This window comes from Arachis duranensis, chromosome 7 (genome assembly GCF_000817695.3).
Source record: "Arachis duranensis cultivar V14167 chromosome 7, aradu.V14167.gnm2.J7QH, whole genome shotgun sequence".
NCBI classification, from domain to species: Eukaryota; Viridiplantae; Streptophyta; class Magnoliopsida; order Fabales; family Fabaceae; genus Arachis; species Arachis duranensis.
This window is the reverse complement of record NC_029778.3, coordinates 1667420-1688579: the sequence shown is the minus strand read 5'-3', so window position 1 is coordinate 1688579 and position 21160 is coordinate 1667420. Positions and strand designations below refer to the sequence as shown.

Below are 21160 nucleotides of genomic sequence, written 5' to 3'. Positions count from 1 at the left end.
AGTGATATTTGACGAGTGTTGTTTATGCCGGCTTAAAATGAAATGAGAAAGTTTAGGAACAGTATTTTTATTAAAATTTTGAGCACTTAACCAATAAAAGACAAGTAAGTAATCTCACACTATTGAATAAAATCTCACACAATTAAAAACACTAATAATGAGTAATTGATGACTACAAATTACAAAACTTGCTGACATCCTATCACTTTTCTAATGAAATATATGCATAATCCAAGAAAAAAATAAAGCAAATCAATATTTGGACAAAATAAAGGGATATTGCAGTAATTACATAGACATGGACATCAAGCATTTATCTGAAATCTGAATATTAGTCAAATTAAACTTCAGCCATTTGGGTATAGCACAAAAACAAGAAGGGAAAGTGAGTTTGTTAGTTTTAAGCTTCTTTGTTAAAATTTGATGGAGGAAAAAGATCAATTTTTTGAGTCAAAGAAAAGATCAATGATACTGATTTGGTTAGCACAACTAAGGATAAAGTGCTAATAACATAAGAAAGAAAAAGAAATAGTAAGGACAACGCACTTCTATCCATGATCTTCTGCTATCGCAATATTTTTCTTTGCTTTTTAGCACCTCCATTATTTCTGCTATAATACTCTGATTCAGGAAGAAGAATGCAAGTTCAACACAGTCCTTTATGCTCATATATGGTACCAAAAGACAGTTTCAAATTTTGGAAGCAATCCACCTAAATAAAAAAGACATTCGGTCAAGAGTTGAAGATAAAGAGTAAGAAATTTAAATTTGGTGTTTTTATAGTATTTTTGTCACATTCATCTTCTTCTTCATTTTGTTCATTAAATATGTTATTTTTTTAGTTTATTTTTCTTTGTTTTCATGGTAAAATACAAATATTTGAGGCATTAATAAAAACCATTAAGAGAAGAAATAAAGAAATATTTACTTAAAAAAAATTATTGAATGTCAAATTCTTTTGATGTATTTTCTGTTTTGTGTCATCAATATTAAAGATTTTTCTTACGAAATTAGGAGAACATTTAGTATCCAAATCTAAGCTAAGTTAGCTTAATGATGACAAATTTAGTATGAAGCTTGTGTATTTCTTAATAGAATTATAAAAAATTCTAGAAAATTAATGTATGCAATTTTTTAAAATTATATAATTGTTGTGATAAAGACTTGATATATGCCATATTATACTAAGTGGATGAATAAAGATTTATGGTGGTGCAAATTTTTATTCTCTGTTCTATTTTTTATTTTGTTTTTATAAGATAAAATTAAAATGTCTCCTCCATAATCATTTTAATAGACATTTCAAAAGATTTCTTGCAATTCTTTTTAGTATAGAATGAGTCAATCATTCACTTTGGTATCTTATTGAAAAAATATGGTGATATTATTCTTCCATTGATCAAGAATTTCGATTTTTTAAAAGTATCACGACCATCCAATAAGAAGGGTGAACAATTGGCTGAATCTCGTGAAACCATTTCATAAAAGTTCATTGATATCTTCTTTTTTTAAAGCAAATCGACTTCGATTATTGAATAATCAATATCACTTCTATTTCTATTGTAATAAAAGATTCCCTTTTTTTGAGACCGGAAACTTGCTTACTCTCTTCCTTCCCATCCTTTCTCACGAATTGGATTCGAACCAATATCTCTGAAAACTTTTTTTTAGTAGATCGTCCTCCTCATTATAGTCCTCCTAAAATCAAGAGCATTTCGTCGAAAAACATCCTGTCTTTTTACCTGAGTCTTGCAGCATTTAAGATTCAATTAATTTTGGTAAAAAAGTTAAAATACAACTTTGGATTCAACCTCTTTTTTTAGAGCATTGATAAGCCATCAAGTTATACTTGCATTCCTTTGTTTATATAGTTAGCTATGAAGCATGGACACTTCGATGAGTTACCGTGTTCGCGTATCAGACACATTTCGGACACGACACTCATCGACACTCGTCCGACACGCGTGTCTGCCGTGTCCAACCGTGTCTTAATAAAAAATAAAAAAATTCTTCTTCGGACACACTTGGACACACCTAAATACCATTACGTGTCCTCGTGTCTAGCCTTATTCTTAACATATATCGTTGAAATGAGTTTAAAAATAATATATATTATTTATTAAAACAAAAAATATTTTAAATACTTTTATATAGTTAAAAAAAGACATTAAAAACAGTTAAAAAATATTTTATATTTTAACAACAATAAAATATCAAAAATTCATTATAATTTATCTAAAAAATACTCTATATTCCATATATATGCCGTGTTTTCGTATCTTATAAGATTTTAAAATTTATGTATCCGCGTGTTCCGTGTCGTGTCGTGTCCCATGTTTGTGTCAGTGTTTAGTGCATCATAGATAGTTAGTTAAGGAATGAAATATGTGATACCATGAATCCGTGATAGATAGAGGCCTTTGCGTGAGTTTCAAGTTTTCATCAATGTACAAGTATGTGAGACTAGATCTTTTAAGAGTTAATTATCAATTCATTACTTGAAAAATTAAGTGTTAAAAAAAATTTTGTAATATGTTATTGACAAAATAATTTCATACAAATTTAAAAATGTTATAAATTTTTTTTTGTTTTTAGTAGATAATTTATTCATGTAGATTTAAATTTTTGTGGTAATATTTAAATAAATATTTAAAAAGTGCATAAAAAATTTTAAAATAAAATTTGATTTTTAGATTTTTTTTATTTTTTCAAAAAAAATTTGGTGATTCACAATAAAAAATATTTTAAAAAAATTTACTTAACATAAAATTTCCAAATTTTAAAGATGAAAATAACTTTTTTTTAATAAAGGTTACAAAAAATTGCATCAAAAACTAATTTGTAAAACCTTTTTTAAATATATATTTAATATTATTTTTTTGTTATATTTTAAATTTTTCGAAAGTTTATTCGTGTTAATATTTTTTGGGGTTATTTTATTAGCAATATGAACTTTCGAGTACTATTTAATAGTTTACTCACTTTTAAGTTCTACTAATTTTATTGTCTTTTTGGTTGGAGGTAGAAATCTTATCCTATGGTATTTCTCAATTTATCATACTAATAATTAATTCGTCATAAATTAAAGATTTATTTAAGGATTTGTTATTAATTAATAATTTGTTGTATATAAAAAATGAGATTAGAGCCTTTAGTACTTAATTAAGTAGACTAGTAAATTAATGACTAGAGTAACCCAAGTTGGTTTGATGGGATAAATCTGTTTATGAAAATCTTCGTTTTGGGTTGGACTGTCTGTTTCATAATCTTAAGGACTATGTAAGGTGAATTGATGGGCCAATTCCAATTCTATTGCATGGGCCAAACAGATGCTAGAGTCGGAGAAACAACACAAAAGATGATCCACAAAAACGAAACATAACAACCAAATGGTAAAGATATAAATGATAAAGGACGAGAATAAAGGAATATAGAAACCTATAAAGCACGCATACTTCGTTGAGTATTGTATTCATGTGTCGAACACATTTTGAAATATAACATTTACGATATACGTGTCTGCTGTATTTAATCATGTCTTAATAAAAAATAAAAAATTATTTTCCATACTTAAATACCATCACGTGTCAGCGTATCCAGTTTTATTCTTAACATATATTTTTAAAATAAATTTAGATATAATATATATTATTATTTATTAAAACAAAAAATATTTTAAATATTTAATATAATTAAAATAAGACATTAAAAATAATTAAAAATTTTAATATCAATAAAATATTAAAATATCATTATAATTTATTTAACAAATAATTTATATTTTATATATATACATATTTTCATGTCATGTAAAATTTTAAAATTTGCGTGTCGGTGTATCCGTATAATACGTGTCCGGTGTTAGTGCCAGTGCCAATGTCGTGCATCATAGATAGAAACATAAAAAAATAGGTATCGAATTTTTTTTTCCATAGATATTTGCATTACTTAGAGGAGTTACCTCTTTTAAATGACAGGAAAAAAAAAAAAACAATTGTACGATACAAGTTCTGTGGAAGAAAAAGAGATAATCTGCTGGATCCATCTCATATCATTGATGAAGATAAATCACCGTCATTAAAATTATTTGAAACAGAGATATGAATGGAGAGAATCAAGCAAGTAATCAGAGACTTGAATTTTTTATTTCCAAATATAATTCACACCGATTGATCCATGAACCGAACCATTGCCAATTTTCAACGTTCAATTCACCCCGTTTCAAGTTCAACTCTCCTACTAAGTCCTATATATATACACATTAACACTCTCACTCAGACACAGACACATTACACACGTTTGATTTCTACGAATATTGTTTTGTTCCAAAATCTCATATTATTCACTTACGATGATGATGCGGCGTCTTAATATTGTGGCGGTTTTCTCTTTGATTGTTTCGCTCTTCCTCTCGCATTCTCTTGTTATAGCAAAACGCCACCATGAACACCATTCTCCGTCACCTTCTCCGGCGCACTCTCCGAGATATCATCACCCATCCCCTGCGAAGTCTCCGTCATTACCGCCGAAATCCGCCACTCCGACGGTTCCTTCATATGGTCCTTCGTCACCGTCTCCGGCAACAACACCAGCAGCGGTTTCTCCGACGATTCATTCCCCGGCTCCGGCTCCCAGCCGTCAGAACCATAGTTTAACACCGGCACTGGCACCGGTAGCTTATCCTCCGTCTCCAAAGAGTGGTCTGTCACCGGTGGCTCATTCTCCGACTCCAAAGAGTGGCCCCACACCCGAACCAGTGCCAGCGCCAAATGCAGGAGAGAGTAGGATTCCAGCTCCGGCGAGTTCTTCTCCGACGGGGATTTCAGAGCCATCTGAAAATGACGAAGAGAATCATAAGGGTTCGGGTTCGAAATTGGGTGTTACTGTTACCTTGTTTGCTTTATCAGTCTTTCTCGTTTTGGCCATGTAGCCATGGCGGTTCATGTTACGTTGTTTCGTTCTCTTCTTTTTTTCGTTCATTATTCTTTGGAGACTCGTTAAGTGCTTCATTTTATTTTATTTTTAATTTGTATTTTATTTGTATTGTTTAATATTTTATAAGATGATTAATTTAAAGTTGCATTTTAAAATATCTATGAAAATTGAAAAGAGAATTCACATTGGATGCAAATATGCAATTAAAAATGTGTAACTAATAACGAATTATCTTTTGAAGAGGATGATGATATATTTTTTCAGAAAATATTTTTTAATGATCTTAACATAATTACTGTAAATGAAATAATAGAAAAGTATAAGAGACTAGTAATTTTTGTAATTTTTTATTAGCATTTAAATATCAAAATAAAAATGAATAATCTTCCACTATTATTAAAAATATTATTAATGATTAATTAATGATTACAAAACACTTATATTATTGGCCCTAACATTCCTCTGAAATTATATTGAAGTGTCATTTAGCCTATTAAAATTACCATAATAATTTACATATGATAAAACAAAATAATATAATGTAATTGAGATGAATTGACTCATCATCGTTTTAAATCAAGTGTCGTTGAATATGAAAAAAAAAAATTACCAAAATATAAAAGGACTCATTACTTGTCGTGGTGCTGGTATAATAATCTCTCCATATATATATGATACTTATAAAGAAAAGAAGAATTCTTCATATGTTTGAGAATTAATGTATTTTTTAGATTCCATTTAAATATATAAACCTTTTAATATAAAATTTAGCTAACATATTTATTCTAAAATATATATTAAATTGTAAACGAAATTTATTTAGAAATACAAATGAATTTAATTATATTTGTTATATACATTTATTAAAATAAATCGTTTAAAATAATTTTACAAAGAGTAAAGCTAGGGAACCAAAAGCATATCAGTCAAAACCTAGCCAAAAATCTTTGGATGAATTCAAAATCTCTACGAGTTAATATATATAGATGTTTTTTCTACTAAGTATCAGAATGTTTCTTTTTCATACTAAATGGATGTTCTTTTATATATTTTTCGAATTTTTTTGTATTGCAAATGTGAATATCTATTTTTTTAAAAATTTCATATATTTTTTAAATTTTATAAATATTTAATTATTTTTGCTAAAATATAATTAAATGTTTCTTTTGTTAAATATTAAGATATTTTTTTTCATATTAAATAAATATTTTTTTGGTGCTGGACCTGTGTAGAAGCCCCACCCCTAAGAAGGCTGCGCTGGTGGCTACTGCACCCAACACACAGCAAGAGGGTCTTGACCAGTTGGAGCACCATGTGCTGTACAATCTTGATTGGGACTTCATCATGAAAGACCTTGGATTCCACGAAGACTCCAACCCACCCTTGTTCAAGACCACCCTCCCTAATGTCCCTGACTTCTCTACTTCCTTCGATCCACACTTCAAATTTCCAGACATCCAAACCATATCCTGATGAATTGCATCACCAAGGGGAAGAGAAACCTTGAATCGGGCTTCACTAAAAAGAAGCTGAATTTTGAATCGGGCTTGATGAGATGTTCCGTGATTCCAGGAGTGGATTTTGGGTTGTTGCAACTTGTTAGTGAAGGGGTGATTTCAAAACTGATACGGTAATTAATAACAAATATTAAAAATTAAATAAAATTAAATTAATTAAGTATAATGTGATTTTGTTTATGTTTTGGCTGATCCCTTGATCCCTTTTGGTTCCACGTACTTTTCCTTTTACAAATAATCATTTTAACCACCCGTTAACTAAACTTTTTAACATATTATTGAATAGCAGAAATATATTATTATTATTATTATTATTATTATTATTATTATTATTATTATTAATCCTAAAGCACGGAAATAAAAGGCGGTTTTAATTTTACATTAAGTCTCTTCTCTGGTTTCCTCATCTTCTCTTCCAAATTCGTTGGCCCCAAAAACCAAAACTTTTCTTCTTCTTCTTCTTCTTCTTCTTCTTCTTCCATGGCCAGCTCCACCTTCCTCCTCTCTTCTCTCACTTTCTCACACAACAAAAAACCACTTCTTCATTATTCCTTCCTTCATTCCTCCACAAAAAATCTAAACTTGCTGCTTCCAAAGGGATTCATCAGAAAAACCAATGAACTCAGAACCCTCACAGTGGCCAAATCCAACGGTAGTGATTCAGCAGATGCTCCTGACCGTTTGATCTCTGCACTCTGCTACTTCTACCCTTTCTTTGATGGGGTTCAGTATGGTAAATATGTCATCAATCAGTTCTATCCTGTTCAAGCCATTGTTCAACCCTTGTTCCCTGCTATTAGGGTTTTCAAAAGCTTCCCCTTTAATGGGTTCCTTGTATTTTTGACACTTTACTTTGTTGTTGTGAGGAACCAAAATTTCAGTAGGTATGTGAGGTTCAACACAATGCAAGCCATTGTTCTTGATGTGCTCTTGATTTTCCCTGATCTTTTGGAGAGGACTTTCAATCCAAGGAGTGGTTTTGGTTTGGATTTGATGATGAGCTTGGATAGTACTGTCTTCTTGTTCCTCTTGGTGTCTTTGATCTATGGCTCTTCTTCCTGCTTGTTGGGTCAAATTCCAAGATTGCCCATTGTTGCTGATGCTGCTGATAGGCAAGTTCTATGACTCATCATATTCCTACCTTTGATTCATTTTTTTTACTTGTATAGCAAACCTTATTGATTCAAGCTTTCAACTTCAGCTAATTAGGAAGTGATTAAGCTATGCTAGAATGTTATGCAAAACATGTTTAATTGGATTTGTTGTATTCTTGTAAAATTGGAAATTTCTTAGCATGGATTTTGTTCTTGGTGTATTTGGAACATGTTGGATCAAATGGTTATCAATGACTATTAGTCCAAATAAAATCAAAGCTATGGTGCAGCTTTTGAAAATAATGTTGGGTTATATTAATAGCTAATTTTTAGAGTTAAGGTATCTAGCATAAGGAATTATACTTATCACAAGCATCATGGATTGGATGTTAAGCACTTAAGGCTATACAAACTCAAAGGGTGGTGCTGGCAAAACAAAATTATCATAAGACAATGATAAACTTGTATTAATCAATGTCTTGAATTCGGTTTTATATGTCTGCTTCTTTAGCACTTTTATAATGAGATATCTCGTGCTCTTATGTTTGAGGAGGCCAGGGTGATATCTTTTAGAATGGTGTAGTGTAGTATTAGAATATTCTATTAATGGCATTGGGAGAGTTAAATTCCAAAGTGGTATCTTAGATTAGTTGCATGCATTAAAATAGTTTTCGAGATTTCAATTGAACTAATTATATATCTGAAATTGACAAAAGTACGCCATGTTAGTCTTTTCGCTCTTTTCCATCAAGTAAGTAACTTATCATGCCATTAAGAACTAACTTGGTGCATTTTTGCTATTTTCAATAATGTAATTAGTACAACTGTGATTTCAAAGACTATTTTAGTACACGCGGTTAATTTCAGATATCACTTTAGAGCTTGACTCGGAGAAGATGAGAAAACAGATGTAGGGTGATACTTTTCTAAAGCGGTTTAGTATAGTGATATTGGATTGATTTTGATGCTCCTCTCTTCACTAAGCAGTTGTGGATTATTGTATTGGAATAATTTTCTTGTGCTAATCTTCTAAGGACCAAAGTTGGGGATTGCTTGTAAATAACAAGGGAAAGTCTTTTCATGAATGAGAGTTTTATACACCAAACTAGTTTCCACCCTACTTTTATCTTATCTTCCAAGTTCCAACAAAACATATATACACCTTTGAACGTAACTGGTAATGCATTGTGTTTTTCCATCATTCTCAAACAGTTTCATGATGCATATAGGTTTTGTTAACCTTTCTAAGTTGATGTGGGGAAAGAGCAGTAGCACTAAGAGGTTTTAAAAGGCTCTAGTATAAGCTTCATGGGAAAAACGTTTCAGTGAATAAATTGATGAATCTCAAAAAAACAAAGAAAAAATTGCAAGACACACTGCAGAAACAGAGGAAGTTACCTACTATGAGTTGAAAGTAGGGCTGTCAAACGGACCAATTCAGCCCATTTAAACTGGTTTTATTTACAGGCGTCATTTTTTAGCTCGGATTATTTATGACTAGCCTGAAGAGTATTACTTTTAGGTCAAAAATCTTAAATAAATTGTGTTTTTTTCTGGTTAATGGGTTGAGTTTTCGAGTCTGATCGAAAAAAAATATTAACAAAAAGTATTACTTTTAATGGAAAAATATATAAAATAATTAAACCGCCCATTCGTTTAGCCTGGAACTAAAACGTTTAACTTTTTTTTTCCCGGGTTAATCAGCCTATTTAATCCGAAATTTTAACGAGTTTGATTCTAAAAATAAAATAAAACGGATAAATGAACTGGTTTGATAAATTCTAATCTATTTTTGACGGGCTTATCAAAGATAAACCTAAGCTTGTGTTCATAATATTTAAGAAATTGGTAATCTTTTTGTTGTAGAATTATATAAGATTGTAAAAGCACTTTTGAATTAAAATCCAAAATTTAGTATTCTTATCAATTTTAATTCTTTTAATAATTTTTGAAAAAGAAAATTGTATTTAACATTCCCTACTGACTTTCGTTTCGTTCTTTATCTTGCCTGTATAAAGTTGTGTACTGGTATCAAAATTGAGAAAAACAATTATTTCTAGAAATATTTAACATTCTTTCAATTTTGTCCGCTTAAAGATAATTGAAAAGTGGAGTAAAACCTCTCTCGATCTCTAACTATTTATGAAAAAAATCTGGTGTTTTCTGATTATTAGAAAATAACACGGTTTTATCTATTTTTTCGTGTGATCGCAATACTTTTTCGACGTTCCCTGATTATTAGAACTTCTAGTTATTTTTTACTCAAAAATCGATAAAAGGATTCTTTCGGTCACACAAAAAAACTGGATAAGAATCGCATTATTATTTTCTAATTGTCAGGAGAACGCCAAATCTTTTTTGTGAATGGTTAGAGATCGAAAATGAGTTTTACTCTCAAAAAGTGTATAAATCTTTGAGACAGAGATCATCATCGTATATATACTTTGGAGTACTAACACATTTGGTGGTTCCATATAAATACAAATCAGGTTTGCATATAAGCCATGAAGAGATTAAGGAGGATTGTCGGTAGATGATTCTAGCAACGTCACATACACACTTTCATGAAATCAACGTGGCATCCTCATATGCCTCCATCTATTATCTTGAAACTCACTATTATCTTCGCGCATATGAAGATAATAATTAATTAAAATATTGATGCGAGTAATTTAGTTAAAGAAAAAAGATTCATATGTTGACATAATTTAATTAATTAACAGTAATATGAATAGGATACATATGAACTTGTATAGACTAATTTCTTGCCATGGAACATATACCACATACAAAATTAAACTACAAAATATTGACAACATCTTATATAAGCATTATTATTACACGTCCAATTCAAAATGATCATTGATTTTTATTTCTTATACAACTTAATTAAAAAGGACAATAAAAAATAAATAAGCTAGCCAAATTTTAGAAGACAAAAATAAGAGAAGAGAAAAGCATCATGATCAAGAGAAGTTGAATCGGCACAACAAGAGTTGAAACAAAACCTCTATCATTATAAGGCACGTAGGTGTAAGGATTTGGAGGTGCATAACCACCATAGGCATATGGAGGAGCATAAGCATTTGGAGGACCATTATAAGTATAGTAATAGGGTGGTGGTGGGGTGCAGCACTCAACACCGCCACCACTATTTCCACCACCACCACCAGAAGTAGGAGGACATTTGTTACTCTGTCCTCCTTTCTCGTGTGGTGGTGGTGGTGAGCCATATATAGAGTAACCGGAAGATGTCGGCGATGGTAGTGTTGGTGGAGCTTCATAAGTAGGGTTTGGTGGAGATTGTTGTTGACATGGAGGATCACATTTATTAGGGCAATTCAAACAAGACTTTGGTGATGAAGGGACATCATCACTTGATGGGTCTCCATAAGCTTCAAGATGAAAATAGGATAGTGATAACATCAAGAGGGGTAGGGCTACTACAACAAATAGAAACTTTGGTGGTGGAATCATTTTTTTTTTCTTTTGTAACAACTTTAGTAGTGTGTTTTTTCGGTATGAAAATTCAACTTATAAGATGGCATAAAGCAAGAAATAAAGGAGACGGGGGGAAATTGACTATGAGGACTGCAATGATTTCGACGAAATTTTATGCATGAGACAAATAATTTTAACATATCTTTTAACTATATATATATATATATATAGTTCTCATGTCAAAAAAATAAAAAATACTGACTCAAAAACTAATCAATCTTATAAAAATAAAATTTAAAAACTAATTAAATATATTTTTTTTGTTAAAAATTTTGTTGTTTTTTGAAATAATTGTTAGCGTTTAAAACTTTTCTCAATATATAGGTATGTAAAAATACAATTTAATAGGCTTAAAATATCCGACAAGAGAGGACTTTAGTATAATATAATAAACTTATATTCAGCTATAGTTTAATTAATTTTTGAAGTGAAAATGATAACTGTAACATATGAAGCAGGGGAAACAGAGTGTTCTAGAATCTCTGTTTTGATTATAAGTTTATAATGAACAAGCATCAGCATGTCCATGTTTATGGCCTTGGATCTTTCGCCATCTTTTCTAGTTCATGCATGATAAGGTGCCGCATGGCACAACATTTGGCGTCATAGTATTGAAGCACCACACACAAATGTCCACCAACACTTCAATTTCATTTAATTTAATGCATGCTCTCATTGCTAGTCCCTACTGTGCTAGCAAATTGTTAGTTCTTGTTCCATCAACTTTCCCTTTTTCGTTGAAAATTGTTGTGTTTCTTCCGTATTTTTTATTTAATTGGTGATTATTTATGTTGTTTAAGATGATTATTATTTACCTAGCACTTCCATATAAATATAATTGAGCCTATATGACTTGTCGTTTTCTTTGTAATAGTAATTTTTGCACTACCACCTTCAATAATGGAGTTAATTTCTGCCTCTATAAAATCTAGCATAGGATTCTGAAGAAGTATAAACATTTAAGCACTTGAGGCCCACAATTATGTAGGATAAACTAAAATGTAGAATTAGTGATATTAAAAAATGATAACAGATTGGATTGAAAGCAAACATGCAGCAGTGTCAAATTAAATATTTTATAAAAAAAAAAGCGTACATGGACTTTGTGCATTTTATCACAACTCTTTCAATTCTAAATGACTTGAAAACCTATTCTCTCTATGGTCTGAATTTTATTCTGAATGCATGCTACTAATAGTTCATATTTACTTAACTGAATTTATGAATTAGAAACACTACGATGAGTTAAACTCCAAAATTATCTTTGAAATTGGCGTTTTACACTGAAATCATCCTTGAAATTTTAATTGCACTAATTACGTCTTTGAGATTGAAAAAAAAATACACCATAGTAGTCTCTGACCCATTTTCCATTAACGACGTGATGACATGGCATGATGACGTGGACTGTAAGTGACACGTGTCACTTCATGATTTGGCCACGTGTAATGGTAGGATGATGTGGTGACCAGTGACACGTGACATGCTGACGTAGATAATTTTGCCACGTGTCACAATGTTATTTGATCACGTGTTCGGTTGTGCCACGTGGCACAACAGTATTCGTCCACTTGTCATCTATTATGCCATCGTTGTATATGAACCAAATTAGTCCCTCACTTTGCATTAATTGACTAATTTTAATCGTTGTATATGCACCAAATTAGTCCCTCACTTTGCATTAATTGACTAATTTTAGTCCCTAAAATTGAATGTCGTGCACCAAACTAGTCCCTTCACCAATTTTTTCTCATTTTTTTCTGTAAATTCAAAATTCTCAATATTTTTGAGTGCATTAATTTCAATTCTATTTTTTCACACGTTCTTCAAATAAAAGTGTTTTTATAAAATATTTTTTCTCTTGCGAATACCCTATTCGCCGACTTGGAGTTGACGTGAAGGCTTTTCAAGCACCTTCACTACCATCTCCAACCTCTTTCAGTACTTTTATAAAATATTTTTTTTCTTGCGGATACCTCTAATAGCCGCCGTCTTAGAGTTGACGTGAAAGCATTTCAAGATTCCCTCATTATCATCTCCGACCTCTTTCGTCTAGACTGCAGAGATCAAAAGTGGTAGTGAGGGTGGTTGAAGTGCCTTCAATCTAGCTCATTTATACATAACGAAAATGTGTATTTCATAAGAAAAAAATATTTATTTTAATTATTAATTTCTTGTTAAAAACACATGTTTTTTTATGAAAAAAATGTGTCTAATCAATCATATAATTATTTTTTTATAATAACATACTTATATATTACAAAATTTACCAATATTAAATTATTAAAAAAATTATATAATTAAAACTAAAATCTTAAAATTTTTTATAAAAGCATTTGTATTTAAACGATATATGAAAAAATAGAATTGAAATTAGTGTATTCAAGATATTAAAATTTTAAATTTAAAAAAATGAGAAAAAATTGGTGAAGGGACTAGTTTGGTGCACGACATTCAATTTCAGGGACTAAAATGAGTCACTTAATGCAAAGTGAGGGACTAATTTGGTGCATATACAACGATGGCATAATGGATGACACGTGGACGAATACTGTTGCGACACGTGGCACAACCGAACACGTGGCCAAATAATATTGTGACACGTGGCACAACTATCTACGTCAGCATGCCACGTGTCACTGGTCACCACATCATCCTATCATTACACGTGGCTAAATCATGAAGTGACACGTGTCACTTACAGTCCATGTCATCATGCTATGTCATCACGTTATTAATGGAAATTGGGTCGGGGACTATTATGGTGTATTTTTTAAATCTCAAGGACGTAATTAGTGCAATTAGAATCTTAGGGACGATTTCAATACAAAATGCCAATTTTAGAGACTATTTTAGAATTTATCTCCACTACGATCACAATTCACAAGTGAAAAAGACAAGTAAGGAGAAGAAGAGAACGAATGTTTATTTGTCTTCTCTTATTTATTTCCTTTAAAGGCAAATAAGAGTGATGAGCAGGTGAGGAACTAAAAGTCTAAAACAGACCTGGTTGAAACCTGAGATTAATTCATATATAACGTTAGAAGTTGCAAGAGATGCACTGAATTCAGAAAGCTATTGTGTAAGATGAAAATTCAGGTAAAATTAACTTTATGTGAAGTTGATAGTTAAAAGACGTTAAATAATTTGACTGATTTAACTAAATTTTTATCTGACGACTCTTAGTTATTAACTTTACGTAAAATTAACTGAACCTGAATTTCTACTGTTAAGTAATTAGAGATTATATGTCTCCTATGAATGATACTTAAATCTATTTAAGAAAATCTTATTGAGATATTTATACTTTTTTTAATCTTAAATGTTAAGATAGTGTACAATTATTTATTATTAGATAAAAAACTCTTTAGTCTATCAATTTTTAGTAATTTTGATTATTATTTAATTGGTATAAATATTAAATTATTTTTAATAAATTTATTTTATTAATTTCTACCAAATATTAATCCAAAATAATAATATTTGTGATATAACATTGCTCTTATTAGATTAGATGAGAGGCAAAACTTGTTATTTGTTTCATCATAAAATATGTATGTTAATGTAATATACAAAAATTAAAAAAAACCTTGTTTTCCATTTTGTCTTTATGTTTCATAATACAATGTTAATTAAATTCTAGTAATCATTAGTTTTGTTATGACTAAGCTATTATTTTTACCTTAGACTTATCTTAACAAAATTATCAAGAAACTGCTCCTACAGAGATCCTTGCAACTGAACAAAAAATGCATTCAATCCGTTCATTTAGTTGCATTTAACTATTGATCATTCATTTTTTTCATTTTCTGTTGTAAGAATAAGAGAAAGAAAATAATAATAATGGATGACAAACCAGGCAACCCAAGGCTAAGTTACTTGAATAATAATTTCATAATAAAGTCAAGGACACACGGTTAAAAGCAAAAACAGAAATATGCAGACATTTATACCTCAACCCTAATGATAAAATCTAACATTCATACATAACTAACTCTTTTTGAATGTCTCATAATTCTTTATCCAAACTGGTGACCTCCTTTCCCATCATGATCTTGATGTTCTTGGGATCAAAAGATATAATACATCAAATAGAACATCATTTCTAAACACATCAAGGGATGAGTACACATATAGTACATACTTAAACACTTTCAAAACAAAGAGGCCTGTCAAGTTTGCAGTAACATTTCTATAATCTTGCCTTTCAAATGTATACGACAATAAGTATAGTCAAATGTATCTCAATTTGTGATTTGGGCCTAAATGAGACAGAAAATCAAGGGATACTAACGAGTTATTGCTCCTAAACTCCACCTTATGAAGGTTAGGACATTTTTTAATAACTAAGTTAAGACTCGTAATATCCAAATAACTAACACGTAGTGTCTTAATTAATTTTTCCATGCATGCCAATGTACCTAAAAACATTCTCACTCACACCACAAACCAAGCTTACTGAGTTTCTTGCAATTAATAAAGATAGCTTCAAAACCCTCATCTAAAGGCATGCCACTGATGTGATCATACATATTCTTACATCTAAGGATAGCACCCACTTTGATAGAAACTCAATCTCTTAGAAGGGACCAAGCGCACCTTTCAATACGACCGATATTATATTGTCGCAGAATCGCCTAGTGGCTCGTTCAGGTGAAATTGCATGGCAATTTTGAACGAAGAGCTCCGACCGTGTTTGGCCGTCCACACCATACCAGATTTTTGATACCATAGAAGCAGCATTTTGGTCACTATTTGATGGCAGAAACTCAAACACTTTTTCTAACGCTTCATTTGGAATAGAAAAAAAAAATCAATGTAATTTATTAGGATATTATTCCATAACGAATGTACTCTTACCGTACTCAGTCTATATATTGGTAAGAACTTTGTAATCACAGATGAAAACATATGAATAATAAAAATAATATTTTTTTAAATAATGCTTCGTTTCTTTTCTAAACTCTTTGTACCATGGTAATATGGTATCAGAGCCTCGTTAAGTTCTAAGGATTTAAAATTCTGACGAATTCACATTACAAATTACAAATATGTCATGCAATAATTTTGGCATGCGATCATCACAATTCTGACAATTTGTCAATTAGTTTTAAACTAAACCGGATATAATTATGCATTATGGACAACTCTTTGGGATATTATTCTATAACGAGTGTACTTTTAGCGTACTTTTGGTCTATATATTGATAAAAATCTTGTAATCACGATGAAAAAATATTAATAATAAAAATAATATTTTTTTAAATAATATTTCATTTTTTTCTAAACTCTTTGTACTATAGTAACAAAACTAACGTTATTTTGTTGAGGAAAAAAAATATAAATATGAAGGAAGATGAAGATGCAGCGAAAAAAATTTTGGAAGAGAAAAAATGAGAAGTTTCTGAGAATAAAAAATGAGAAGCAAAGTCAAAAAAAGAGAAAAGAAACAAATAGTACATATTGTGCTTCATTTGCAGCTTTAATTTTAAATTTGTACATTGTACGCAGTTTCTCATCGTTACTAGTAATACAAAATTTATTAATTTTGGAATTTGTTTTAACATTTTTTTATTTGTGCTTTCATCATGAGTCATACTCATGATAGTTGATAGATAATTATGTTTTAATTATTATTAATAAATTAATAAAAAATAATTTTTGTTGTTTATAAAAGGCTAAAAAATTTAAATATAAAAGTAAGATGAGTATTATACAATTTTTTGTGTTTTTTAAAATTATAGGAGGTACATAAATTGAATTCTCTGATTTATGTTTAAAAAATTTTAAAAATTTGGAATAGATAAATCGGACCCACCGATTTGTGTTTAAAAAATTCAAAAAATTTGGAATACACAAATCCGATTTGTGTATTCCAAATTTTTTGAATCTTTTAAACACAAATCGATGGATCCGATGGATCCGATCGAATTTCTGTACCTCTTAAAAATCGAACGGTCCGACTTATACTCTGTAAATTAAATTATCTCACATTTAAAAAAAACATCACAATTGATTATAATTTAAAAAAATATTATTATTAATTCAATATTAAAAATAAAAATATGTTTATAAAATTCAAATCCTTGGTTAGAGTATAAGATATTTATTATTATAAGTTATTATAACTTATTACTTACAAGGAGTTTGATTCTTTGATGTACAAATTTATTAAGATATTTACAAATAGACACGTTAGTGTCTATAATCATCTAGTTATAAATAATCCTAGTTTTTATTAATAGATATAGAATGTATAGAATATTTTATTTTTACTGCTTTGAATGTTAACATGAAGGAGAAGAAATAAATAAATAAAGAAAATCTGGATATGAACAATGAACTTGATTAGGTGTTGAAGTAGTGATAAAACATGATTCTTTAGCAACAACTGCTAATAACGAAAATTAGGATAATAAAAAAAATCCAGCCAAATGGTTATTCGCGAAAATTACTAGACTAAATAAAATTTGTCTACGTAAAATGGACAGAAATAAGAAGATAAGTACTTTTTTTATTGATCCATTAAATTCATACGGATATAAAACTATTAATTTATCTTAATATATATATATATATCTTAATTTNGCTTTCAATTTAATTTTTTTTTAAATTCATTCTTAGTCTTAATTTTGTATTTTTCTCTGTCTAACTCATTTTGTGTCATTTAAGTTTGATCTGTCATTACATAATTCAGTTTCATCTCAAAAATATATTATGTTATTATATTGGAAGATATTTTATTTTTTATTTTAAATATTATTTTTTATAATTAATATATTATGAATTGTGTTAAATTATATTGAGTTGATTATTTTATAATTATTCTATTATGACCTTTTTTATTAATTTTTTTAAATTTTCAAAGAATATCTATAAATAGCCGTGAGTATCTGTATTTTACCTAAGGAGATAATTAAATAGAAACTTGTGTTAAAGATGGAGAGGAGACATGGGGCATTTTTTTAAAACAGAAGTGATAAACAGAAAGAAGATCCGCCATGCTCATACAAGTATTTATTACCATCTCTAACTAACAAAGAAAATTCTACTTGAGCCGATTTGAGAAGGAATATGTAGACTTCATCTGCATTGAATTCTAAAATAATGAACCTAATTTAGATTTGGGATCTTAACAGTAGACCTCAGTTGGTCTTGCTCACTTGAGTTAATATTTTGAGTCATTACTATAACAAATACTATACTATTAAATATTATTACATTTAGTATATATAAAAGTTGGATATACTTACAAGAGATTTTTTAATCAAACTAACAAATAAATTCTAATTATCTTTTTTTTTCTCTCTTTTAATTTTAAATAGGTTTTGTTCTTGCAAGGATACTGTGCTTGATCTATACGTCGGTCTGGTGATGTGGTGAGTGTTCCTAAGCCGACGTTAGTCCTGAGCCGACGTTATCTTTGTGAACTCGAACCCGAACGTGGTACCTGCAAAAAGGACTCCGACACTCAAGTCAGTGATGAAATAAAATGCAGTTAAGAAATCGAACGTATGAGATCGAGGTTGAGCAGTGTGGGGTGAACTGAGTAGTTCTATTAGGTGAGAGTGATTTCTTTGCCGTGTCCTGCTCAATGTTACCTCTTCAGATTTATAGGTGAGGCTTGTAGTCTGATTGGTCAGTGCATTCTAAGATTTTGGTGAGTGGATTAATTTGGATATGCTGGCATGCACATTGTCTCTGTGATTCGAGCATGTGGACGGTTTCAAAACGTGACCGTTGCGTCGAGGTATATCTCGGATATGGCCGAGATTCTTGGGTGCAGTACACAGCCCCCAAGCTTGACTTGGTGTAAGCAGCAATTTGAGCTTTTTTTATAGAAGATATACCTCGGCGCAGAGAGGCTAAATGGGTGAGCCCCCAAGCTCAACGAGCGTACAAACTTGGGCTAAAAACTCAGACGGATTTTTCTTGGAAAATTTTGAGAATACATACTTCATTTATGTTTTTTGAAAAAAAAAGGTATTTTTCGTCATTTTGTTAACTGGGCCGTAATTAATGCGCACGTTCAGCGATGTGGGAGCCCGACCATTTCCTTCTCATTCCTTAATGGTTTATTGTATTCCCACTAAATTAGTGGGTTGTAATTTAATGTGTACGTTTTTCAAACACGAGTCTTCAGGTGTCTGCAAAAAAGATTTTTGGTGAATTAGAGACCATGTCTTCCAGAGGTTAGTCTTCTTGTTTTCTTGTCTTCTTCTTGTGTTGTGTGTTTTCTTTCTGGCCTCGTTTGTTTTTTCTGAAAAAATGGTTAAAGAGAAAGAGAAGTTGAAGGTTGTAGAGGAGGATAAGGAGAATCCTTATCATTGGGTTCACGATGATGTAAAGACTCAGTCTTCTTCTTATTGCAATCGTGAGTCGGTTCAGGCTTTGGTGCCTGCTAAATTTGTTAGACCTGGTTTTGATGTTGGTTTCGAGTTCCTTCCTTGCGCCGGTCAGGATAGGGTTTGTGAGAGGAGAGGAGACTGGGGTTATTTCTACATGTATATCCCCTGCCTATCTGAGCTTCATGTGAAATTTCCCTTTTCTGATTTTGAGTGTAAAGTGTTGATTCAGCTTAACTGTGCTCCTTCACAGTTACACCCGAATTCGTGGGCATTTTTGCGCGCGTTTGAAGTTCTGATGAAATTTTTGGACGTTGCTCCTTCGCTGAACGTTTTCTTTTCTCTTTTCCAGTCTAAAGGGGTTCGGAAAGGGCTTTGGGTTTTTCTAAGTACTTTTCCTGGTCGCTCTCTCTTTTTGCTCTACAAATCTTCTTTTAAAAATTTCAAGTCAATGTTTGTAAAGATTCACCCTTTGGAGACTGTGTACCCTTTTTTCCTTGATGACGAAATGATAGAAAGGTTCCCTTTGTATTGGTGTTCTGAGCCTTTACAAATTCTTGAGGCCGATGGTATGAGCGAGGAAGAGGATTGTCTGTTGGAGTTTCTAGTTGATACTTTCGCTGCTGGAGAGTGTTTGCCTATTCCTGATTTACTGAAATATGATGCGGAAAATGATTTTGAAGGGCTGAAATTGTATATAGGTACTGTTGTTTTTGCAAATTCTTGTGTTGTGCTGCTACATTTTTATTAACTTCCCTATGTTTTCAGGTAGCAAGTTGCCCAATCTGAATCCTGCTAAATTTCAAGCTTTTCTGAAGAAGAAAAGTGAGAAGGGTGGGAGTGTTTCTGGGGTTGTGAAGGAGGCTGTTGAGGATGCTGCATTTTCTACTGCTCAGGCTCCTCCGTCTCCGAAGAGAAGGAAAACTGTTTCGGAGAATTCACTAGAGGTGATTTCTGAGGGTGATCAGAATGTTGCTACAAAATCTATTTTTGATCGGCAGCGTCGGCTGCATGGCTTCCTGCTTGGCTCGAATACTCACTCGCTCTGGAGTGATCAATTCCCTCTGGCCGAGCTAGCTGACCGTGTTTCCCAGTTTTCTGGGGATATGGCCCTCACTCGTCGTGTGGGTTTGGAGGGTATGGGCAAATTTATCCAGGTGTGTGTTTTTGTATAAGTCTTATTTGTTTTTGTTTGTTTCTGAGTGTGCTGAAGTTATTTTACTTTGCGTAGATTGTCGCTTCTCGGCTGCTTTGTGTTGGCCGTACTACGGAGCTATTAAGTTCGGAGCAGCAGGTTCTAATTAAGAAGGCTGCCTCATCAGAGCATTTGTTAAAAGAAAAGGAAAAAGCTGTGAGTGATGTCACCGCTAAGATGAAAGAAAGGCAAGATGAAGTAGAGGACCTAAAGGGACAGGTTAAGTTGTTGAAGAAAGAGAAAGAAGACGAAACGGCACGTCTTCAGGAGCAGATCAGGTTGCTCCAGGCTGATTTTAAGGAGAATGATAAAGTTAAAGGTGAGATGACTGCTCGTCTGAACGAGCTTGAGGAGGAGAAGATGGACATGTTTGTGGCCAGATTTGACCGTGCCGTCAGCTAGGTTTTATTGTTCACCCTCGACTTTGACGTCGGGAAGTTGAATGTTGCAAAGATTGTAGTTAATGGTCAGCTTGCTGACGATGAAGCTATTAAAGACCAGGATGAGAGTGTTCCTCCTCCTTGATGAAAGTTTCTATGTTTTGTTTATTGTATTTTGCTGTTTGTGTTGAGA

At 31.3% G+C, this 21160-nt stretch overlaps 2 protein-coding genes across 2 annotated transcripts; one reads left to right on the top strand and one right to left on the bottom strand.

The window, feature by feature from the left end:
• Positions 1–6844: 6844 nt before the first annotated feature.
• LOC107496114 (protein TIC 20-v, chloroplastic) lies at positions 6845–7788 on the top strand. Its single transcript, XM_016117313.3, has one exon. The coding sequence runs from the start codon at positions 6933–6935 to the stop codon at positions 7575–7577; it is 645 nt and encodes a 214-aa protein (XP_015972799.1). The 5' UTR covers positions 6845–6932; the 3' UTR covers positions 7578–7788.
• A 2686-nt stretch (positions 7789–10474) lies between these two features.
• LOC107496032 (extensin) lies at positions 10475–11023 on the bottom strand. Its single transcript, XM_016117236.1, has one exon. It carries the CDS (start codon positions 11021–11023, stop codon positions 10475–10477), a length of 549 nt encoding a protein of 182 aa, XP_015972722.1.
• Between the last annotated feature and the right edge of the window lie 10137 nt (positions 11024–21160).

What these genes read in the sequence shown, in the direction of transcription:
- LOC107496114 (XM_016117313.3), top strand. Translation starts at nt 6,933, where the DNA reads ATGGCCAGCTCCACCTTCCTCCTCTCTTCTCTCACTTTCTCACACAAC.
- LOC107496032 (XM_016117236.1), bottom strand. Translation starts at nt 11,023, where the DNA reads ATGATTCCACCACCAAAGTTTCTATTTGTTGTAGTAGCCCTACCCCTC.